Here is a 25,729-nt window from a genome sequence, read left to right on the forward strand (position 1 = left end):
AGATCTTGGGACTGCCAGGCAGCCAGCTAAAGAGGAAAACCCAAATCTCTACCCAAAGTCACATTCTCACCTCACCATTCTCTGGTGCATTCCTACTGATGGAAGATTGCTTCTTTTGATCCCCCTGATGGATATTTTTCTCACTTTTCAACTGTCTTCATCAATAACTCAAAGAAAATTCTATGGACACATCTTCTCTGAGTCTTCCGGTCACTGAGCTGCAGCAGGTGGGGCTGGTGGTCCGGGGACGACTGCAGTCAGGGGTCTGTGTTCCTGGTTCTCTTGGGCGGGAGCTGTGTGGAGGCCAGAGTCTCCGCTTGTTCACCTCTATGTCTCCATAGGACTAGCCAGAGCCTCCCAGGAAATGGTGTTAATTGACTCAATGATGACTCCTAAACTTGAACTGGAACCAGCTCCTGGGATACCATGGGGTCCACCCTGTTGTCACCAAGGGAACCGTGATGGTTTAGACTGGCTTCTCCTTTCTGAGATTGCCCTCCCCTGAACTCCTGAAATATTCTGAGACTCACTGGCCCTTAACCAAACTTCCTCCTCCCCTGCTATTGTTTGGGTACGTGTGGGCAAGTATGTATATATTATTTGTATATATCAGTAGTCTTGTCTAGGTTTCTGTGTATTATGTCTCCAGGTTAGGTACCGTGCCTTAATCCTAATCCCAGCCCTTTACCCCAATCCTTAATTCGGTTCAGTCACTCAGTCGTGTCCGACTCTGTGGCCCCATGGACTGCAGCATGCCAGGCTTCCCCGTCCATCACCAACTCCCAGAGCTTGCTCAAACTCATGTCCGTTGAGTCAATAATGCCATTCAACCATCTCATCTTTTGTCATCCTCTTCTCCTCCTGTCTTCAGTCTTTCCCAGCATCAGGGTCTTTTCCAATGAGTCAGCTCTTTGCATCAGGTGGCCAAAGTTTTGGAGCTTCAGCTTCAATCCTAATCCTAACTGCTAACTAATCCTGATTTTGATCCTAATCCTAAATCTTAAATCCCAGACTCCAAGATCCCTACTCAATAGTCAGTCTTTAATAAATATTTGCTTTTCATTATGAACATTACTTTGATCTTAACATCACTAAAATCACTAGAAACTGCCATGCATTTTCTATGTTGTATTATCCCATGAGAATTATAGTTAAGAATGAGCATCTGCTCCATTTAAAGAGCAGGAGATTAAAATACCTTCAGTATAAAATTGCAGGTTTAGTATGTAACTCAACATCTTATTGTTATGAAAGTTAATCTACATGGAGGATTTCAGTTAACCTTATCAGTTAATTGGAATAGCCTCTTGATCATGATCACACCGTTTGCCAGTAAAGCGTGTTTACTTTAAAGTGTGGTCTCTTTCTAGTTTCTATCCTGTTATCATGCTGATTTCATAGGATAATTTACAGATAGCTTAAAACAAAATAATATAAATGAATCAATTAATTTAGCCAGAACCACTTACATCTCACTTTTAGTTTCATGACCAGCTACATAATTTGAGGAAGCCAGTGCAAGATAAATATGTGGGGTTCCTTGTTATTAAGAATTTCTAGCTGGTGACAGCAGAGCACTAAGCCCAGTGCACGCCCATGGAACTGGCCCTCTGTGCACTTTACGCACGGGGGAACTCAGGTCTAGAAAGGCACAGCAAGATCCTGCCAGGTCCCAGCTGACAGGTGCTAGACAGGTAGTTAGAACTTGGCCACTGGACATTTGGTAGCTGCTCCCACTGCTTGGTTCCCCATTCCTGGGCTTCTCCCTCTACCCAGTGGGGAGCTGGGTTACATTCTCAGTGCTGGTAACTGGACATTCTCCTTTTACCACTTTCTTGGGTTGTTCCTACCCTTCGTCTGATTTCTTTCCTAATGCCGCACCGGAACTGATTTGCCTACAGCATCTCCTCATGGTCAGCATGACCTCTGCCACTGGTTTTCTTGAAAATTCCGAGGAGATTTATGAGGTGCTGGTGGAAAGAAAGCTGATTAGAGGCATTTTTGCAGATTGGATTGCTCTCCTTGGCTCTCAGAAGCAGAAGTGTTGTGTTTCTTCAGCGAGTTTCTCCCTGCTTCCCACATCTGAGCATACACTCATTCCTAAGAGCGAGCTGAGATGTCTTGGCCAAAATTGCCTTAGGATAGGCTCCTGAATGTGCTGGATATTAATAAAGAGAGGGTAAGAAATTCCATCAGTCCCTGGAAATCAATTCCCAATCTCCAGTTCTATCTGAATTCAGCTCCATCTTGAATAGCCATGTCTGTTGTTTGCCAGAATTCCATGGACTTGAGAATGTGATAAAGAATTTCATTTCCTTCTTTCTCCCCAGAGGGACTGCCCAATTGGTGGCTATAGGAATTCAGACCCTTTTTTTGTGCCAAAAGCCCCCAAGCCGCAGACAGTGCATTAACTTCGGAATGTGGCCAAGCCAGTCCCTTTGAGAAGGGAGCTTAGCTGCCCTGAGCTGGCATCTGTGCTGACACAGCCTTGAATCTAGCCCACAGGCTGGGTTTTGAGTTTACTAGTAAAATTTAAGCAAGCCTAAAGAAACCCTTGATTCAATAAAAACAAAAATAGCCTTAATTTAAAGAAAATCAGGGTGGAGTAGGGGAGGGATAGGACTTTCACATTATCTCCACATAACAGATAATGAAACAGATTCAGCTGCTGTTGCTGCTGCTGCTGCTAAGTCGCTTCAGTCCTGTCCGACTCTGTGCGACCCCATAGACGGCAGCCCACCAGGCTCCCCAGTCCCTGGGATTCTCCAGGCAAGAACACTGGAGTGGGTTGCCATTTCCTTCTCCAATGCATGAAAGTGAAAAGGGAAAGTGAAGTCGCTCAGTCGTGTCTGACTCTTCGTGACCCCATGGACTGCAGCCTACCAGGCTCCTCCATCCATGGGATTTTCTAGGCAAGAGCACTGGAGTGGGGTGCCATTGCCTTCTCCGGAAACAGGTTCAGGGAGGTTTAAAAAAATCTAATTAAAATTATTTTAGAATTTCACATCCCCCCACCCCCCACTCCAAACTTTTAGATGGACTCAAAGCCCCAGCCAAAGCCATCGATTTGATACTGGCTCCACAATGTCAATACGCAACTTTCCTGAGAGCCCTTCTTGCTGACAGGAAACACCCTGGGGAAATATGCAGCAAATGGAAGACATAGTGGGGTCCTTAGGGAACTTTCCTATAAGGGGGTGGGTAAAATGAAGACACAAATCAAACAAACACTGTAATATTGATATAAAACAAGCTACTAAGGACCAAATGCAAAATACAGACATGCTTTTTGTGGCAGTGAGGAGCAAAATGCAAGAATCAGGTCAGTGAACCAGGGAGGGCTTCCTGTAGGAGGCACCATTTCAAGCAGAATTTTGAAGGTGGTCTGGGTGAAGGGAAGTGCCAAGGGAAAGGGGGCGGGTAATCCCTCTGGGACCTGAGATGATGCTTTGGATTATCTAGATGACAAACCTGTCTTTTCCCTTAATTATTGTACTTTATCCATCGCATGTTATTTTTGCTGTGTTCTAAATGATTCAGACTGCTCTGTCTGGATAGATCTGATCTCCAAGATTTCCTTGACTGAATGTGCAGGTATTTGTAGTTAGACTATAAAGTGCACATAGAGTGGGAATGTATAATGTGAAATCTTAATTCTGCCAATAAAAGTAAAAATGCCAGGATGTGAGCTATGCTGCTTCCCTTTAGTAATTACTCATTTCTGACCAAAAAAAAGTGGGAGGCTTAATTCACCCCCAGGGCAATTTAAAAACACTCTTGCTGGTTAATTCACTCCCAACCCTGTTCCCCAAATGGTTTTTCAGCTTTCTCTTTTCAGTCCTTATTTTAGAAGTTATATCTTTCTTTCTGATTCATGACTGTGTAATCATTTAATTAGTTAATCTGGATAAAAGTGACACTTTCCTCTAAAGCAAATATACTTTGTTCTCCTTGGGAATATCATACATAGAGAAGAACTATAGATTACTTGTTATAAATGCAAGCAAGTTACATGTGCATTCCCTGGATATCATGATCAGCACCATCCCCGTAAGTGAGCAAAAGACTTTCTCCGTCAAATAACAGGCATCAATTAAAGCAGGAATTTAGATCCTCATTCACAGGATTATAAATTATTAAGCTTCACAGATCTGATCAACAATTAGGGGCTGGAGGAGACCTCCTTTTGCTTCATAGAATCTGATTGCTTCTGCTCCGTATCATGTTTCTAAGAGGATTTAAAATCTGGTTTCAAACAGCTGTCAGAATGATTCTCCCCTTTCTTAAGGCATTCATTAGAAAATAAAATCAGATATAATTAACAAACAAACCAACCTATCTGCCTGCTGTTCTGACTTGTTATAATAAGTGTTATTTCTACTTACAAACAGTTTCCTGTCAGCATCCTGCTGTTTCTTTAATAAGACTTCTGTACTGGGGAAGAAAAAAAAGCTTGGCATTAAAATTAAGCCCTGACTTGTCGTCACTTCTCTTCCTGTTCATCTGTGTTCAGATCCAATTTGCTTGGAGGCTAAAAGGAACTAAATATGTCAAAACCATCACTGAGAGAGAGAAGGGACCTCTCTGCTCCTGGAGTTGGCTGAAGGATGAGGCTGCCTTTAGACTCACGAGAAACACTCTCTTCTCTCCCTGCTGGGCTTGGGTGGCCCTTGTGGCTTACCAAAGGACTGGGAAATCTATTCAGGTTCCCGGGGTTGGTCTCCCAGCTGATGACGATGTTCTGCTACCTTTGAGCCAGTTCCAGAGGTTCATGTGAGTGGGCAATCCAAAGAGAACTTTGATCTCAAAGTTGGCCTCTGGGTTTGGTAAGGATGGGAGACACCGCATAAGAATAATTGGGGGGTATTGCCGAGCTGGCAAATACAGCAATGGATATAATGCTATGTGATCCAAAGTTAGGGGATTATGGTCTTCCTCTTTTGGATCTTTTAAATTATCTTTTAAAAATTGTGGAAAACTTCAAACATACCAAAGAAAGTAAAATAGAATAATAAACTCCCATAAACCCGTCACCCATTTTCAGTAATTATTTACTCATGTTTTTGACACCCCCACCAAATTCCCCTTTCTGTACTGTTTGAGAAACCAATTCAAGACACTCTATCATTTCATCTATAAATAGTTTGGTCTGTGTCTCTAAAAAAAGACTCCTTTAAAAACTACAACTATAATCCCATTAACACACCTAAAAATAATGAATAATTAATTCCTTCATATAATCAAATATTCAGTGTTTAAAATTCCAGTTGTGTCATAAACAAATGTTTGAAAAATAATTTCTTTGATCCAGATTCAAGTAAAGTCCCACAATTTGATTGGTTGATATGTTTCTTTCTTTTTAATAAACTGTTTATTTTGGAATAATTGTGCTGGTGCTGCTGCTAAGTCACATCAGTCATGTCCAACTCTGTGCTACCCTATAGACGGCAGCCCACCAGGCTCCTCTGTCCCTGGGATTCTCCAGGCAAGAACACTGGAGTGGATTGCCAAGTCCTTCTCTGGGAATAATTGTAGATTTCCAAAAAGTTGCAAACAAAATACAGAGAATTCCTGCAAGCCCTTCACCTGATTTCCCCTAAAGTTAACATATTATGTATTGATGGTATATTTGTCAACGCTGAAAGGTTAATATTGTGACATTACTATGAGCTAACCTACTAGCTTTATTCAAACTTCACTAGTTTTTCCCTTAATGCTCCCTTTCTGTTCCAGGATCCAATTCAGGACTCTACAATACACTTCGGCGTTGTGATTTCTTATGCTTCTCTGATTTGTGACAGTTTCTCAGTCTTGTTTGCCTTGGTAGATCAAGTATTTAGTAGAAGGGCCCTCTGTTTGGATTTGTCTAATGTTTTGCTTGGTGGCTCAGATGGTAAAGTGTCTGCCTACAATGCGAGAGACTCGGGTTCGATCCCTGGGTTGGGAAGATGCTCTGGAGAAGGAAATGGCAACCCACTCCAGTATTCTTGCCTGGAAAATCCCATGGACGGAGGAGTGTGGTAGGCTACAGTCCATGGGGTTGCAAAGAGTCGGACATGACTGAGCAACTTCACTTCACTTCAATGTTTTCTCAGGATCAGACTGGAGTTATGGGTTTGGGGAAAGAATATCACAGAGGGTTAGGGGTTCCTCTCATGGGCATTATATCAGGGGGTACATATCACTATGACCTTAAGTCTTTAAAAAGTCTCTTTAGTCCATCTCTATACCATAGCAAGTTACTTGTGGAAGAATCTCTAGACATTTGTTTTCTTTTTTAATATATAGGGACCATGGCCATTTTTAGGCTGAGTAATGGAGGTCTCTGCTTCAACCCCAGGCTGCTTTCCAAACAGTTGCCATCTCAACACTTCCTGTTCATTTGTATCCCATAGCATCACAAGACAAGGTTAAATAAAATTCTCAGTTACACTGTGGCTGCATGTCAGCCTTTGATGTTAAGTAGATGCTGGAGAGACAGTCTGAGAAAAAGACATTCTTCATAGGAAACAGATTTTAAAAATTCCTTGAAGGCTACTAGTTCATGTGTCATTGAAATATTTCGACAAGAACACACACATACACACACACTCACACCATGAAGAGGTATTCAAATATATTATTGTTATTGGAAAAAGAAGAAATACACCAGGACTTCAGAGCCTTCTTATAACAGACAGCCACTAGGCTACACTGGTGATGATTAAAATCTTCTGGTTGACATTGACATTGGTTGACAATGATACTTCTGAATCCATCGCTTGGTTGTTTCCTTCGGGCTCCCATCCTTAATGTGAAAGGAGTAATTGCCACTCACAGAACGCAAGGGGTTGGTGTGATACAGGAGTGATTCACCAATATCCTTCAGAGGAAAAAGAAAATCAGCAGTTAAACACATTTTAACACCTCAGATATAATTTCCACCTTTGGTAATGATGACGCTGACACCAGAGTGCTATTGGAACGGGGTCCCCTTGGTAACAGAGGAGCAAGAACAAAATGTGTGAAAAGCTCAGCCTAATGCAAGTGCCTTTCATATCACTTTGGTTTCACAAGTAGGGTTCTATTGCTCTTTATCTTACTTGGTCCAGGGGCAATGAGTTTAATGATGTTTCAGACTGAGTGTTCCTCAACCTTGGTGAGGTATTTCAAGAAAACTCTAGTTGGGCTTCTGGATTCTTGGACCATTAATAATTTTAATGGTGACAATAAAAGCTGGAGGAACTCCAATCACAGCAAGGGTTTTCAAGAGGCAGTATAATAATGAGGCTTGTGGAGCTCTGGGTGTTAGGGCCTCTGGGTTTGCTCTGTCCCTGGCTGGCTCTGTGTCCTTGATCTTACACTTAACCTCACTGGATTCCAGTGGAATGTGCAGATATAACTCTCCTTGACCTGCCTAAGAGGTACTTTTTGAGAAACAGCTGAATAGGTATATAAAAGGTGGGGGAAGTCTGAAAGGAAGAAACAAGGGGAAAAAATTACATTTTGGAAACAGAAATTGCTTAATAACAAGCAGTGACAGAATGCCTGCACATTGGAGTTTTGTAGTCAGAGTGAAGATTTACTTGGCATTTTGGGTTTGTTTTTTCAGCGAGCAGAGGCTATCTGGGGGAGTTGAGAAAGGAGAAAAAGGAAAGAAAGTTAAAATGTCAAGAATATTCTAGGTATATAATCTACTCAAATTCTATGGATTGACAACTCTTTCTATTTATATAAAAAAGATCTTCCAATGATGATTATTCAACCATGTCTGTTTTCCACATTGTTTCATAATTTGAAGTTCCTTTTACCACTCCACACCCCCAGCAATTGTCTAAAGCTCAAAAAGCAAAATCGTTTTGAATGTTGGCCCTTTGAGGCCTTAGAACAATGGCTGACCTAATTTTTTCCATAAGTCCTATTACTGAGCTTGGGTGTCTCACCTTTTTAGCCTTCCAAACACTGGCTTATCTTAGGGACCTTATGAAACACTGTGCCTAAGAATAACCTGGTAGTTTAAAAACAAATAGACTAAGCCCTGTGTGAACCTCCCATGAAGGACATTTCTAATTCCATCTTAAAAGCTCGAGCTTAAATCAGAGTTGGTAGTATTGTTTGGGGGTCACCTACTGAATTTAGTTTTCTCTCCACTCCCTTTAGTCAAAGGTCTTGGTTCTTCTGAATTTTCTCCCAGTTTCAGAGGATGCCTGGGTCATGGCAAACTGCGGACACTGGTGAATGTGGCCAGAGGACGTGACTCTCCCTTCAGATCCAGGAACTGAAGGCTCCTGGCTGATGAGGAGGATGACTAACCTCCAGCAGCTGGTGGTGCCAAAGTTGCTTCTACCACTCATAGACCAAAGCCAGATCTTGCTGGGCTCAGGGGTTCATACATGGGCAGTGACTTAACCACTGCTCTGCTCAGTGTTCCTCGTTCTATTGCCCTTGAAGACAATGTCTCTGACTAGCCCTGGCTTGTCCCACTGAAGGGACAGTATGAGGACTGGTGAAACTTACTTGGTCATAATTCTGTCACTAAGTAAAGGCCTGTGTGTGCTGCTGCTGCTAAGTCACCTGTACGATCCCTGTCCCTGGGATTCTCCAGGCAAGAACACTGGGGTGGGTTGCCATTTCCTTCTCCAAAGCATGAAAGTGAAAAGTGAAAGTGAAGTCACTCAGTCATGTCCGACTCCTAGCGACCCCATGGACTGCAGCCTACCAGGCTCCTCTGTCCATGGGATTTTCCAGGCAAGAGCACTGGAGTGGGGTGCCATTGCCTTCTCCACCTGGGTATGCTGCCATCCATCAACTTAGTAGGTATCTTTGTTCCTATTCCTCCACAGGGCTCATGCTCACTCACAGGGCACTTTTCTTGAGTGGTTCAACTTTCTAGAAGATTCAGTGGTGCCATCTTATTCCCATCTTGAGCAGGTTGTAAAGATTCCCTCTGGGTTACTCACATGCTGAGGGAGTGGCCTGGAGTGAGAAGAGAGCCCTGGGCTAAGGGTCAAGAGACTGGCGTTCTAGGCCTAGCTATGCCACCTGCTTCGTGACCTAGGAAATGCCCTTTATGTTCTGAGGATATTATTGTTCTTGCCTATGAATTGAGGCTATTAAACTAAGATCATCTCTTAAAGCCTACGTGAAAGTATTAGTTGCTCAGTCATGTCCAGCTCTTTGTGACCCCATGGACTGTAGCCCGACAGGCTCCTCTGTCCACAGAATTCTCCAGGCAAGAATGCTGGAGTGGGTTGCCATTCCTTTCTCCAAGGAATCTTCCCAACCCAGGGGTCAAACCTGGGTCTCCTGCATTCCAGGTGGATTCTTTACTATCTGAGCTGCTGAGGAAGCCCATAAAAACCTATGCTGTAATAAATATAAAGCATGCTGCTGCTACTGCTGCTAAGTCGCTTCAGTCGTGTCCGACTCTGTGCAACCCCATAGACGGAAGCCCACCAGGCTCCCCCGTCACTGGGATTGTCCAGGCAAGAACACTGGAGTGGGTTGCCATTTCCTCCCCCAATGCATGAAAGTGAAAAGTGAAAGTGAAGTCGCTCAGTCGTGTCCGACTCTTAGCGACCCCATGGACTACAGCCTACCAGGCTCCTCCATCCATGGGATTTTCCAGGCAAGAGTACTGGAGTGGGGTGCCATTGCCTTCTCCAAAATATAAAGTATATTTGGTGCAAAAGACTCACAGTTTGTACCATTCTGGTCATATGCTGTATATCTATGTGTATAGGTGCCAATAGATCAGAGAGAAAGAAAAGAAATCGGTAAAAGAAATTATGTAACTATTCTCACCTCTATTAAAACATGGAAGTCAATTGTTATTATTATTTTTAAAATATTTATTCATTTGACCGTGCTGGGTCTTAGTTGTGGCACATGAACTCTTAGTTGTGACATGTTGAAACAGCTTCCCTGACCAGTCTGGAACCTGGGCCACCTGCATTGGGAGCATAGAGTCTTAGCCACTGGACCACCAGGGAAGTCCCAGAAGTCAATTATTTTTAATGGAACTTTGCCTACTCAGTATACTGTAAGGAAGGCAAGCTCTTTGGGTGTTGGGCTCAGGTTTCTGAAGACTACTGGTGGCCATTGTATCACCTCTAAGTGATATTAAGACTAAGACTTGTATATTCTAACCATGGTGCTTTGTAAGCCATTGGCTATTATTAAATAATAGTGGCAATTTACTAAAATCCTCTCTTTCTGAAAATTAGTTATGCAAAACTGTTATTTACTTATGAGTTTAAGATAGAGAAAGAGATGGAAATACTGCCTTAAAGCAGACGGAGTGTGGGCAGGTGCTGGCCAAGATTGCCTTCCACTCCCCTCACAGGCTCTGGGGCAGAGGCAGGCGATTGTGTTAAATCAGGCAAAACGCAGTGGCAGTTGGGTAAGACATGCAAAATGGATTGAAAGCAGAGATCTTATTTGTCAGTACTGATTCCAAACCTGAAGGCTGCAGAGATAAAGAATAAGGGTTAACTCTTAGAATATGCTACCTGCTTGAAAAAGAAAAATTTCCCAAAAGCCCAACACACACATTTCAGCTGTCTACAATTTTCCAATTAGTATTAAATCATTAATTAGTAAAGCATGAGTGAGTTTGGAATTTTCAGCCCAACAACTGTGCAGATCTTTATAAATGTCCTGTAATCTCATCAGAAGGTCCCAGATTACGCTCTCTTTTGCTTTAATTAGAAAACAGGCAAATCAGGACAAGGATATAAAATTGACTTTGTCTCTCTTACTAATTCTGTCACCCCGAACAATTCACTTAGTCTATTTGGACCTCAGTTTCAGTAACTCCACTGATACAAATTTACTTTAGGGGAATTCCCCCGTGGTCAGGTGGTTAAGAATCTACCTCCCAATGCAGGGTATGTGGTGAATTGTAAGCTATTGACTTGTAACCAGTTCCCTGGTTAGGAATCTAAGATCCCGCATTCTGTGGGGCAACCAAGCCAGTGCGCCTCAACTAGAGGAACACATGCATGTAATGGAGAATGAAGATCCGGCACTGCCAAAAAAAGAAAAAAAAAAGGTTTTATCTGTAAAAATGTCCAAAAGCAGATAGTATATGATTTATTTATGTATTTGCTTTGCCACAGAAACAATGGCCCCCCAAATCACAGTGGTTCATAATACTAACTCATTCCTCTTTCATGTTGTGAGGGCTACAGTCAGCTGCTTTTCAGCTCCGTGGTCTTACACTGGGACCTAAACTGAAGAAGCAGTCTTCTACCCAGAACAGAGGGAAAGAGCAGGAGAGCTCACAGAAACATACGGCGGCTCTACAACTTCTGCTCAGTCGTGGAGTGTCAGAAAGCAACGTGTTGGGGATGATGATGGGGTGGGTATATATATTGTTCCCTTGGAAGACACTGCAAGTCATTTGACACCTGATTAATTGCCTCCAGGAATTATTTCTCAGGAAATGGGAATGAATAGTTAGGGGTGATAATATATCACAATATATTTATCTGTAAATAGGGATATGCATATAAAAAGTCTGAAATATTATTCATTAAAATATTCGTAGGCCAGGAGAATTGAAAATGTTATCTTGCACATGAATGTTCATAACAGCATGATTCCTAATAGCCCTAAAATGTAAACAACTCAAATATTCATCAACGAATGATGAATGGTTTAAAAAAATGTGGTCTATTCATATAATAGAAAGTTGTTCAGGCATTAAAAAAAATGAAGTACTGTTACCTGCTACAACACGAACCTTGAAAACATTATGCTAAGTGAAAGAATCCAGTCACAAAAGATCACAAATTGTATGATCTCCGTTACATGCAATGTCCAAAATAGGGAAATTCAGATAGACAGAAAGTAGGTTAGTGGTTGCAAGGCCTGGGGAGGACAGAGGGTGGGAAGTGACTGGCAGTAGGTGCAGTGGTTTCTCTGGCACGCTGAAAAGGTTCTGGAGCTAGATAATGGTGGGGATTGTCCAATCTTGTGAATATATTAAAAACTTAATTGTTTACTTTAAAAGGATTAATTTTATGCTATGTGAACTATATCTTAGTTTAAAAAAATTCACAGAAGCTATTGAATGGTGAGATTGTAGGCAATTTTCCCTTTATGTATAAATTCCTATACTGCCTGCATTTTTTATAATGAGCAGGTTTTATCTTTATATTCAGAGAAAAAGAATGGAGATGTTCTAATGGAGGAGAACACAAAAATATCAGTTGCACAAAATAAAGTTACCTTGAACTTTCCTTAGGACACAATTCATGTATCCTAATTTCTAATTGCAAATTGAAAATTTGAACCACACCTGAGTTAAGCACTTAAGAAAAAATTCACCATTTTCCTCTAAACTAACCTGGAGATGTGCAATAGCAAAGGTAGAACTATTTAAAATCAGGGAAAAGTGAAAATGGGATTAAAAAGGGGTGCATGTGTGCGTGCTCAGTCGTGTCTGACTCTTTGTGACCCCATGGACTGTAGCCTGCCAGGATCTTTTGTCCATGGAATTTTCCAGGTAAGGATGCTGAAGTGGGTTGCCATTTCCTACTCCAGGGAATCTTTCTGACCCAGGCATTGAACCTGTGTCTCCTGTGTTTCCTGCATTGGCAGGTGGATTCTTTACCACTGAGACACCTGGGAAGCCACTAAGAAGGGGCTATCTATCTCAAGGGAGAAATAATTTCCCAGAGTCAGTCAGGAGCACAGTAATCTCCATCTTCTTGTTTCTACATGTGGGGAAAAATCAAAACCACAGCTTCACCTCTTGGTTTTACTTTCAGAAAGATTACAAGCTTAATTATAGTTTTGGCCCAGGGTTTCATTTTACTTTTAAGTGAACCTGAGAGCTAGTATCCTAATCAGGAAACAATTTTTTTTTTCAGGATAAAGGTCTGGGGATAAGGGAGTTTCAGAGAAGTGAGATGGAGACCCAGTCCAGGATGTTCAAGCTGACATCAGAGGGTGTGAGGTCTTTGAGTTGGGGAGGGGCTGGTGACTTCCAGAGAGTGAGCCACATTCAGAGTGGAGATTTAGACTAAGCTAAGTCTGCAGATGAACTCAAGCATCTCCCTGATCTGCTCAACAGGAATTTTCCCAGGACTCAGAAAATGCTGTTGACCCCTCCACATTCAGGGTTGACTCGAGAATCAGTGGCTAGGGTCTATTCCACAGCCTGAACTTCTCAAAGATAAAGGAGATAAGTGAACAATGTTCCAAGAGCCACAAAAGTCCAACAGACATGAAATATATCTATTGGATAGGTAAGGCCTCTGTCTGTGAGAGATTTATAGAGGAGAGAGGCTCACATGTAATCAGAGAAAATCAGTGCTTGTATTTATGTGTAGGTGTCCATAAGTGCCTATTCCTAGGAAGGCCACAGCTTAGGTTCTTTACAAATAGCACACCATAAATGGAATTGGCCCAAACATTGCTGTTAGCCACAGTTTTGATCTGAAAGATCAAAGAGAACTTAAGAAAAAAAAATAAGTCCTGTGACTTATCAGAATGTTGTTAAATGTTCCTTGGCCAGGAGTAGTCATACATGATACAATGATGTACCTTATCACTCATGATTTATTATTTGAAAAAGGGTAAAGAAGTTGTTCTCCCTAACAACTCTAGCAAGAAAATACAAGGTCTTGCTGTGCCCTTTCTAAAACAACTTCCTGAAGAACAAAACCCAAAGCACAAAGAGCATTGCAGCTCAGAACATTTTTGCCTGGCATTTCTGATAATATTGTGCTAATTCTAATGTGCAATATAGATTGCATTAGCAAGGTGTAACAAGAAGCAATCAGGGTGTATAAAGCATGTTTTCTCCTTAGCCCTGTCTGACACTGTACCCTAGAGAGGTGGCAGGAACCTTTGGGTCTCACATCAGAGACGGCAGGCAGGGACTTAATATGATGACTGATTGCTGAATTTCACTAACAAGCACCAGATACTAATCTATGTAGAATCTGTGTCTTGTATATAAGTTACAGTGATTTGGAGTTTTCTACTAATCTGAGAAAAAGAGGCTTCTGCAGCTGGAAGAGTGCATGCTGGTTTTATTCAAGCATGTTGAACTGTGTCCAGCATATAGTAGGCTCTCAAAAAATATGTTTTTATGTGATAAATGAATGAATGAAGTACTGTTAGGGCACACTGTATTAGCCAGAGTTCTTCAGAGAAACATAACCAATAGATGCATGTATATATGTGTTTATATACACTCATATATATAAACATATATAATGCACACCTATGTATATATAGGAGTTGGCTCACACAGTTATAGACGCTGAGGAGTTCAGACCCAGAAGAACCATTGGTATAGTTCCAGTTGAAGTCTGAAGGCCCTGAGAAGCAGAAGAGCTGATGGTGTAAGTCAATTTCAGTCCAAGTTTGAGTCTGAAGGCAAGAGAAAATCAGTGTCCCAGATCAAAGGCAGTAGGGCAGAGAGAGAAAATTTGTTCTCACTCATCCTTTTATTCTGTGCAGGCCTTGAGTGGATTGGTGAAGCCCATACACACTGGGGAGAAAAATCTGCTTACTCAATCTGCAAATGCAAATGTTAATCTCATCTGAAAACATCCTCAGAGACACACCCAGAAATAATGTTTCCACAATCGTCAGGGGCACCCTGTGGCCCCATGCAAATTGACACGTAAATATTCTCCAAATCCCATGCTCATCCTACCCCCTTAGTAGGACAAGTTTCATGAACCAAACACCTTTTCTGTGACTTTTGAAAGGAATGAATACGTTTGTGAGGCTAAAGTGGATGGTTTAAAATCAAAATTTTCTGGACGTGAAGTTAATGGCACAAAAGTAGACCCATGATTTCTGACAGTATTCAGTGCCTGCTGGATACACTTGATTAATTGGTACTGTGCTCCCTTAATCAGCCACACTTTAATACTTGGATAATCAAACCAACGTCAGAGTGTGGGATGCACAGAGGACAGGCAAAGGGCAGAGTCTGAACAGATGGCTAGGTGAGAGAGCAAAGAGGCGGGCCATGCAGAGGCCGCAGTTAATGGGCAAACATCTCAGCTAAGAGTTTTCACCTGGAATCAGCTGCTGCTGCTGCTGCTAAGTCGCTTCAGTCGTGTCCGACTCTGTGCGACCCCATAGACGGCAGCCCACCAGGCTCCCCCGTCCCTGGGATTCTCCAGGCAAGAACACTGGAGTGGGTTGCCATTTCCTTCTCCAATGCATGAAAGTGAAAAGTGAAAGTGAAGTCGCTCAGTCGTGTCCGACTCTTCGAGACCCCATGGACCGCAGCCTACCAGGTTCCTCTGTCCATGGGATTTTCCAGGCAAGAGTACTGGAGTGGGGTGCCATTGCCTTCTCCATGGAATCAGCTGAGTAGGTTTAAAAACTATCCTGTCCAAGCCTTCCTTTAGAGCAATTAAATTAGAATATCTTGGGAGGTGGGAGATGGTGGCACCAAAGTGCAAGTAATTTTTTGTTTTTAGTTTTTATTAAAAATTGTATTTATTTTTAATTGAAGGATAAAGGCTTTACAGTATTGTGTTGGTTTCTGCCAAACATCAACACGAATCAGCCATAGATGCTTCTAAAGTGCAGCCTGTTCTGGGCTGTCCAATCAGTTCTTTACTAGAAGAGAGTGAGATGGCTCCTTTGTGAAAACCAACTCAGTGGAGAATAGTGGTTCCCAAACATGTCTGCACATTGGAATCATAGTTTGGAAGCAGGTTTTGGAAAGCTTCAAAACCTCTTATGCCTGGAATCTACCCCTAGAAACTGTGATTGAATGGAACTAGGTGTAGTCTGGGCTTTGGAATTTTAAATAGATCCCCCCAAAATGCATAATCTCTAGTCCCACTCCAGATCTCAGAATTTGCATATAGATGTTTTAAAAATTGTGGTAAAATACAGACATACCTTCAGTATCTGAGAAGGATTGGTTCCAGGAAACTGCTGATACCAAAATCCACAGATGCTCAAGTCCCTTAGATAAAATGGGGCAGTATTTGCATATAACCTACACACACCCTCCAGTATACTTTAAATCATCTCTAGATTACTTATTACCTAATTCAACGTAAATGCTGTGTAAATGGTGAGTGGCAAATCAAGTTTTGCTTTATGGGATTTTTTTTCCCCCAAATATTGTCAATCCATGGTCGGTTGAATCTGTGGATGTGGAATCCATGGATATGAAGGGTCAACCGTACACATAGCATAGAGTTTACCATCCTGATCACTTTTTAAGTGTACAGTTCAATACTGTGAAGTATATTCACATTCTTGTGCAATCAATCTCCGGAATTGTTTCCATTTTGCAAAACAGAAACTTCCACTGAACAACTACTTCTCATTCTCCAGGCTCTGATAACCACTTGTTGGGATGCCTTCTGCAAGCATTGTAGCTGCCAGCCTCGACACTGAGTCCAGTGACAGCAACCGAGACTTCAGTGATTTATTGAATAGGGGATCTCATGAGTCCAAAACAAAGGGTCCTGGAGCAACCCCTCAAAATGTAAGGCCGACGACAGGTAAGACACAGCAACCTTTGACTTGGGGGGAGAAGGAGGCTACCATTTATAGGAGGAACTGAAGTCAGGTTGGCTTACCAGTTACCAGGGAAACCAGCAGCTGAGACTCATGCCTTATAGTCCCTCAGGTTAACAACCATTATGAGGGCAAATGTTTCTCTGTAATAAACTACCAGGTAGAGCTGTTCTGGCCTAAGGATTAGAATAATCACTAGCTGGGGCAGGGGTGAGCACATTCATGTAGGTGAAGTGTAGGTGTAACAGGGACTAGTCAATAGGGGATGTACAGACAGCAAGAGAACAGTCATCTTGAGGAGCCATCCACCACCATTCACCACCAGTCTACCTTCTTTCTCTATGAATTCAGCTATTCCTGGTGCCTCGTGTAAGTGAAATCATACAGTATTTGTGTTTATGTGACTAGCTTATTTCACTTCGCTCAGTGCCTCAGTGTTCATCCATATTGTAGCACGTGTTGGAATTTCCTTCCTTTTTAAAGTTGAATAGTGTTCCACTGGATGCATATACCCCAGCTTGTTTATCCATTTTATCTGTCAGTAGGCATTTGAGTTGCTTCACTTCTGGACTATCATGAACAGTGCTACTAGGTATACAAATAAATATCTCTTTGAGGCCTTGCTTCCAGTTCTTTTGGGTATCTCCAGAAGTGAAATTGCTGGGTCAGAGAGTAGTTCTATTTGTAAGGACCCATCATACTGTTTTCCCCAGAAGCTGCACTGTTTTACATTTCTACCAACAGTGTACAGGGGTTCCAACTTCTCTCTTCTCGCTGGCAATGTATTTTCTGTTTGTTTTTGATAGTAGTTATCCTAATGGGTGTGAGAAGCAGAATCTGCATTTTAACCAGATCTGCAGGTAATTGTGTTTGGTTACAGTTTGAACTTCTGTTGAGGGCAAAATTGGGTGAGGTAATATATAGGGGGACTAGGAGAAGATAAAGGCCAATTAAGTTTGCTATGTAGATTCTACTGGTGCTGTCTCTAGGCTGATAAGGGTCTAGGATTGTCTCTGATGGTTAACTTCTGTCTTTCCTGGAAGAGAGGGGAGAAGGGGAAACTTTATGAATTTATATCCTGCTTAGTAGGGGAAGGAGAGAGAACTTTTTTGGTCTCGTTTTTTTCGATTGTCTTCAGCTCAAAATGATCAGTGTGTCAAAGTGGCATATTTCAGGGTGGCGTATTCTTACTCTTCACAGATAGCCTAGAGTCCCTGTATTCATTATGCTACCAGCTGTGAAAAAGGGTCCCATAACACTCCTCTTCCTTCATCACTGAGGATTCACTGCCTTCCCCAACGTCACAGAAATAAACCTGCTCAAGGGCCTCAGGGGCTCTCAGATTCTCCAGCGTGTAGCTGACATTCTCAACAAGATATCTTGATGGAAATGATGTTATGGAAATTTAGAATCCAGCAGATCCCCTTGGAAGTGCTAGTTTACCACTGCTTCTCATTTATTAAATCAATGCTTATTTCTGACCCAGAGCTGGACACAGATCTTCTTCCTTATTCATAAACGGTATATTCTCTAAATTGACTCACCACTCTCTACCCTTGCTTCCAATGACAGATGGTGGCTATTTCTTGTGTTCCCTGCTTTTGAACATGGTCTGTGGACTGAGCATTAGGGAGAAAGTGCACTGACTGTCTCCACAGTACATATGTGACCTTCTCCTGTGGTCCTCAGGAAGCTGGGCCTAGCAAAGAACTTTAATATTCACCAACAGACTAAGCTGTAAATATCAAACTGTTTGTTTAACTTGTAACATTAATCTTTCTGTGGCTTTAGGCATAAAATAATAAGGAAAACATCACAACTTACTTCAGCAAGTCAATGGGCCAATGCAATGGATGTTGTTATGTTTCAAAATTGTGCCAAGTTTATGTTGATAAAGTGACTTTCTCCTGGGAATCTAAAAAATAGTGCCTATGGTTCTAATCCCACGTGACTCTGACTATATTTTAGATTTACATGAAACAGGAAATTGGCCCAGTGTGGCCTCATTCATCTTCATAACTCCTCTACTGATGGAATTTATAGTGGGTGTAGTGTTATTATTCTTTCACTACTGAGCTCTAGAGAGATTAAGCTTTCAGTCAAGCTAGCAAATTCTGTATTGGTTCCAGAACCAAGAGAAAAAGAATAGGTCTGTGGCTATGTATACATTAAAAATCAAAACTTTAAAAATTGCTGTTATATGGTGGAAATGAAGACATTTTGCTAATCAAAAGCAGGTGTGTCTCACAGACTGAGTCTATCAGTGCCTGGTTAGAATTGACTTGTTGGTCCCATAGAACAACTGGTCAGTTCAGCTTAACCACAACTTTGATGGATTAAAAACTCAAACTTAGAATGTTTGACCTACCATCTAAATTGACTGTGTAGACCAGCAGCATGTGGACTGTTACAGTTAAGGTAGTCTTTCTAATCACCTTCAAGAAAAACCATCTGACTCTACATTTTCATTCTTGGGCATTTATCAAATAGGAAAGGCCAAATACCTCCAAATCCTTCTTTCCACATCCTTTGAGTGTGTTATGCATTTTGACATGGTCCATATTTCTGTTAGAAATTTTCTTACCTCTTAGTACAGTTCAGTTCAGTCACTCAGTCGTGTCCGACTCTTTGCGACCCCATGAATCACAGCACGCCAGGCCTCCCTGTCCATCACCAACTCTCGGAGTTCACCCAAACTCATGTGCATCAAGTCGGTGATGCCATCCAGCCATCTCATGCTCTGTCGTCCCCTTTTCCTCCTGCCCCCAATCCCTCCAAGCATCAGGGTCTTTTCCGATGAGTCAACTCTTTGCATGAGGTGGCCAAAATATTGGAGTTTCAGCTTCAACATCAGTCCTTTCAATGAACACCCAGGACTGATCTCCTTTAGGATGGACTGGTTGCCTCTCCTTGCAGTCCAAGGCACTCTCAAGAGTCTTCTCCAACACCACAGTTCAAAAGCATCAATTCTTCGGCGCTCAGCTTTCTTCACAGTCCAACTCTCACATCCATACATGACCACTGGAAAAACCATAGCCTTGACTAGATGGACCTTTGTTGACAAAGTAATGTCTCTGCTTTTCAATATGCTATCTAGGTTGGTCATAACTTTCCTTCCAAGGAGTAAGCATCTTTTAATTTCATGGCTGCAGTCACCATCTGCAGTCTTAGTACAGGAGACCTGAAATAATAACACTTAAACAAGATAGAATTTCTTTTTTTCACAAATAAAAGAAGCATAGAGAATTGGTGTAGCTCACAGGCAGGACATGAATGTTCTGTGCCTGCTCTTGTTCAATCGCTAAGTCATGTCCGACTCTGCGATTCAGTGGACTGCAGTATACCAGGCACCCTGTACTTCCCAGAGTTTGCTCAGATTCATGTCCATTGAGTTGGTGACACTAACCATCTCATCCTCTGTCACCCTCTTCTCCTCCTACCCTCAATCTTTCCCAGCATCAGGGTCTTCAATGAGTCGGCTCTTTGCATCAGGTGCCCAAAGTATTGGAGCCTCAGCTTCAGCATCAGCCCTTCCAATGAACATTCAGGGTTGATTTACTTTAGGATTGACTAGTTTGGTCTCCTTGTAGTCCAAGGGACTCTCAAGAGTCTTCTCCAGCACCACAATTTGAAAATATCAATTCTTCAGTGCTCAGCCTTGAAAGCAAATTGCTTCTGTTATTTTAGGCTATTATGACAGAGAGTAAAGCATTTGTAGATTTGATAACTACATCTTAGATGGCCAGAGTGGGTCAGTGTGCTCTAGCACAGATGACTTCAGGAAGAGTAGCAGCTACAAAAATTACTGATTATGCTTTTGATAACCTACTATCATGCTCTTAGATCCATTTAGTCACTACACAGGTGAGTTAAATGAGGGCATAACAGAACTCACCATTTCTTTAGTTTTCTTTGATGATGACACATTTCCAGAATTCTCTTAAAAATACAGGGTTACTTTTGGTTTACTATTTTGTTAGGAAGAGACAGTCCCAATAGTGCTCACTTTGGGTCAGGAAGCCAATTTGAAGATTCTCCTATAATACTAGATTTATCCACTCAGACTGTAATTCAGGAAATGGGGCTAATAACCCCATTGGATTGGGGTTGGATTAACAGAAATTTTGTTCCTATCATGAAATGGACTTGGACTCTACCTCCATTTATCTCTGGATCCCCTTATGTAAGGCTCTGCTTTGAATATGTGTGGGGGGAGCAGCGATATTCTGGGTCCCTGGGGGTTAGTCCAAGTCCAAAGCCACCTTGATAATTTGTGAAAGTTATAGGTATTTCCCATTCTCTAGTACACAGTTACCTTGGTAAATGTATGCAGGCACTTTAAGTATAGAGACAGATTTTCATAGGTTCTTACAATGTCCTTCCTCAAGATTTCTCCTTTTCATTCACTGGATTGAGAGTCTGAATATTGGGAAATAGGTCATGATCCTGTAGTGATGATTTAAGACAGGTATGATGATTTAAGTCTAGGTTCACCAGGCTTAGATATTTTTCAGTTTTACAGGGCAAGGAAATCCTGAATAGGCTGCCCATCTAGTTCAGTTTTAGAAATATCGTCATCAGTTAGCCACCATGAAAAGATCCCTGGAAGTCAAATCATTCTGCTATTATAACCACTACATCTGCTCTGTTTCTGGCACTTAAGTCCTACTATTTAGTGCCTGCCCCTCTTGATATCCATCAACCCTGCTGAAATCAGGGAACTAATTTTAATAGCAACGTCTCCCACCTTCATCCTCAGGGTACAGCAGAAATTCAACAAAGCAGTCTTCAAGGATTCTGGTTCTTTCTTCATCAATATTTTCCCCAGTGCTTTAGAAAAGGGAGTGTTCTCTGGTCTTAGTTTGGGTACGTGCTAGATATTGTGTATGATAAATCCACCTATACAGTCTTATCTCCCTACGCTTCTGGAGTCATAGCATTTCAGCTTCCTTCAGTGATAGAACACAGTGGAATCCAGGTTACAGTCTACCAACTGAGTTAACAATTGGCTCAAGCTAAGGAGAATGAATGCAGAATCCCTGGATCTCTGGCTAGTGCATCCACGCTAATAATTTGGCCCATAAGATTATGTTTCTGGTAGAACATTCAATAAATTCTCCAAGTTTTTACCAATATTACTTTGAGCAAAATCTTGCAATTCTTTTGGCGTATGAATCTTTTCCTTCTGTGTTTGACTATTAAAATTGGTCTCTAAAGGCATGCTAGATCTAGAACTAGTTACAAGCCTGCAGGGAATGAAGGATCATGGGTGAAAAGCAGGAGAAGAGGAATTCCTGTAGGAGATAACGGTCTCAGATGAAGTAACTATAAGGTTTTCAAGCAGGCCAGATGAGCATTTTCAGACAGGGGAGAAGGTACAGCTTCTTTTGGTAAGAAAGGTGCAGCGGAATTTGAGGCTACTCAGAGTCATCTAGATCCATTCAATGCCCTCATTCCATTTCTTATGGTCCCCCTTTCCCAAACAAGGCCCTGACTTTCACATATGATATCTAGTGAGGGCATGAATTCAACTTGCACTGAAATTCAGTAACTGGCCAGATCTGACTCTGCACTGGCTTTGCATTTGACAGCCACGTGACTATAAGAGATTAAAAAAACTCTTTTAAAGGAGTCCTAAAAGCTTCCTGTTTCTCTAAGAATATCTGGGTATGAGAATTTACATTCTTTAGTCTGTCTTCATTTTTATAAGCTCACAGATGCTAATAGAGGCAGCCATCTCAACCCGCATTTTATATATTCCTTAACCCCAATGTAATGATGTTAAATGGAAAACAATCAGAAGGGAAGGCAAAATTTTCAATAGTCACTTCATTCTGTTAGGGAAACACTGGCTGAAGCCTCCTGGCCTGGCCAGGCACCATAGTAACCAGGGGCATGAGTTATCTTAACCACAGGAGGTCTGGTAAGTGATGTGGGACTAACAAGCTACCACCAACTGGAAGAATTCAGGAAAGGTCAAAAGGAGAGAGGAGATGTCAGGCCATATGTCTTACCAACTTCCCGGAATCCTTGTTGGAATCCATCTTGGCCAAGGAGTCAGAATGATTGGCCAGAGGCAGCCTGGAAACTAACACCATCACCATAAAACCTGAGACTGTGAGCCATGTGGCAGAGCACTGCTCTCCACCTAGGTGCCACTTCCCAATAAATTCTCTTTCTTTGTCAGCACATGTACCTCCTCAGACAACTCATTTCCAAGTGTTAGACAAGAGCCCACTCTCAGGCCCTGGAAGAGGTCCCCTTTCCTGCAACAATTCCAAATGACAAAAGATAATATTTAAGTTGCTGTTTATTATCTCACATACCATGGGTTACTAGTCATGGTCACATACCATGACTCACATACCATGGGTCACATCCCATCATTTAATGATACTCCAATACTTACTTCAAGCCCAAATTGGTCAGATAGTCAATCTAATGTTCCATGTCCTTGAAACCTATTGTTTGCAACCATTTATAGTCCAATTTTTGTACTGATCAGAGTTCTTTAGTTGTAATCAATGAATTTTCTCTGGTTACTTTAAGCAGAAAAGAATTTATTCAGGGATATAGAGATGAAAAAAATCACACAAATATTGAAGAAACAGACTTTAGGTAAGCTTCCAGGAATAGTCTCAGTGTGCATATCCACATTCCAAAGTGACCTTCCAGAGGAGTTACAGCATCTCCTATGATCAGAAAGCCACTATGCTGCTGGTTTCAGTCCATGCTAGAAATGTGAATTACTCATGCCCCACCTATTCCCTGTACAACTTATTCTGAATCAGTCTAATATGGATGCATTGCATTGCTGGAATATCAGTCACCCTAGGTGTCCTGCACAAGAAGAACTGGGAAATACAATTTTTAAATTTGTTTATTTATTGTTGAGAAGACAGGATCTACACAGTGAGGAACTATTAAGACATTAAGAAGGTGATCAAAATATATGTGTATTTTGGTCACGTGGTATGGCATGAGGGAACTAAGTTCCCAGACCAGGGACCAAACCCTCATCCAGTGCCGTGGAAGTGCCGAGTCTTAACACCTGGACTGCCTGGGAAGTCTCTGTTCTTTGGACAGCTGAGAAGAAGCCTGGAGAACAGAAAAGAAAAGAGCAATCAGAGTTTACTTCTTGGATTGGGTGGTAGGCCCATAAGGATTCATTGTTTATTTTGGCTGCACCACACAGCTTGTGAAATCTTTGTTCTCCAACAGGGGATCAAACGGCTGCTCTTGGCAGTGAAATCAAGGACTCCTAACCACTAGACCGCCAAGGAATTCCCAGGATTTGTTATTTCCTAATACTTTATAATGAATACAGATGCATAATGAATTCATATGGGTTCTCCAGAGAAACAGACCAATAACATTGCTCAATCTATCATCTATCTATCTGTCTGTCTATCTATCCATCTATCATCTACTGTAAGGAATTAGCCCATGAGAATATAGAGGTTAAAGTTGGCAAGCTGGAGACTCAGGAGAGCCAATGAAAGAGTTTTAGTCTGTGCCTGAAGGTTGGCGACCAATGACCCAGCACAAATGCCATGAGGCAGAGAGTAAGAATTCTTTCTCGTGTGTGCTCAGTCAGTCGCGTCTGACTCTGCGACCCTGTGGACTGTAGCCTCCAGGCTCCTCTGTCTATGGGATTATGCCAGGAGAATATTGGAGTGGGTTGCCATGCCCTCCTCCAGGGGATCTTCCTGACCCAGGGATCAAATCCATGTCTCCTGCGATTCCTGCATTATCAGGTGGATTCTTTACCACTGAGCCACCTTGCTTCCCTGGTGGCTCAGCAGTAAAGAATTCGCCTATAATGCAGGAGATGTAATGTAGGAGACGTGGGTTCGGAAGATCCCCTGGAGAAGGAAATGGCAACCCACACCAGTATTCTTGCCTGGGAAATCCCATGGACAGAGGAGCCTTGTGGGCTTCAGTCCACGGGGTTACAAGAAAGTCAATCGGACATGACTGAGTGACTAAACAAGAATTCTTTCTCACTCAGTCTTTATTCTACTCAGGCCTTCAAGAGGCCCACCCACAAGGGGGAGGGCAATCAGTTTTTATTCAGTCTACTGATCCAATGCTAGTCTCATCCAGAAGCTCACTGGCAGACACACCCAGAAGAAATGTTTAAACCAAATATCTGGTCTCTCTGTGACCAAAATTGACACATAAAACGAGCCATCACAATATGTTACCTATTTTATGTATATATCAAAGGATACTATTTTTGTTATGAGATTAAAAACAAGGATTTGGGGGCAACAACAAGTGACTGATGGCCACTACGAAATGAAGTCCCTGTAGTTAAGTTTTCGACTGAGTTTAAGTGTAAATGCCCAGGGAAGGAGTAGTTTTTTTTAGTTGCTATTAGCTGCAGTCCATGGGGTCGCTAAGAGTCGGACACGACTGAGTGATTTCACTTTCACTTTTCACTTTCATGCATTGGAGAAGGAAATGGCAACCCACTCTAGTGTTCTTGCCTGGAGAATCCCAGGGACGGGGGAGCCTGGTGGGCTGCTGTCTATGGGGTCACACAGAGTCGGACATGACTGAAGTAACTTAGCAACAGCAGCAGCAGCAGCAGTCATTTGTATCTTGGTTTGAAGTGGGAGAGCTTCCCTGGTAGCTCAGCTGGTAAAGAATCCGCCTGCAATGCAGGAGACCCTGATTTGATTCCTGGGTCGGGAAGATCCCCTGGAGAAGGAATAGGCTACCCACTCCAGTATTCTTGGGCTTCCCTGGTGGCTCAGTTGGTAAAGAATCTGCCTGCAATGCAGGAGACCTGGGTTCGATCCCTGGGTTGGAAGATCCCCTCGAAAAGGGATTGGCTATCCACTCCAGTATTCTGGCCTGTAGAATTCCACGGGGTTGCAAAGAGGAGGACACAACTGAGCCACTTTCCCTTCACTTGAAGGTGGATGAGTGGGTTGTTGAGTGGAGTTTGGAGAGAGAGAGAACCTAGATATTTGAGGGTTGGAAAGGTTGAGAGCACCATTTAGAGGAATAAAGGAGGAAAGAATGAGAGCTTTGGAGCTCTAAGATAGATTTCTGCTACTTTACATTATAGTTGGAGCTGTGCTCTCTCCTGACATCTGCCTGAGGTCTTTTGCATTTTTGTTTTTTCACCTTAAAGGATATTGGAATTTTAAGGTGCCAGTAGATTATCTCCAGTTTGTTATGTATCTATCAGTATGCCCAGTTTTTATTTTTTTTCACGTAC

At 42.1% G+C, this 25,729-nt stretch overlaps 1 protein-coding gene across 4 annotated transcripts in view; it reads left to right on the top strand.

Moving 5' to 3' along the window:
• TMEM178A (transmembrane protein 178A) overlaps positions 1 to 25,729 on the top strand; it is a 285,171-nt gene that overhangs the window by 91,080 nt on the left and 168,362 nt on the right. For 3 of the 4 annotated variants that reach the window (XM_059891369.1, XM_059891368.1, XM_024998927.2), the window contains exon 2: positions 16,312 to 16,481. In XM_059891369.1, coding sequence (XP_059747352.1) covers positions 16,334 to 16,481 — 148 coding nt within the window. In that variant the 5' untranslated portion in view covers positions 16,312 to 16,333. Of the gene's footprint in view, positions 1 to 16,311; positions 16,482 to 25,729 lie in introns of those variants that run through there. The other variant, XM_010809963.4, reaches the window with a different exon arrangement.

Source organism: Bos taurus, chromosome 11 (assembly GCF_002263795.3).
Source record: "Bos taurus isolate L1 Dominette 01449 registration number 42190680 breed Hereford chromosome 11, ARS-UCD2.0, whole genome shotgun sequence".
Lineage (NCBI taxonomy): Eukaryota > Metazoa > Chordata > Mammalia > Artiodactyla > Bovidae > Bos > Bos taurus.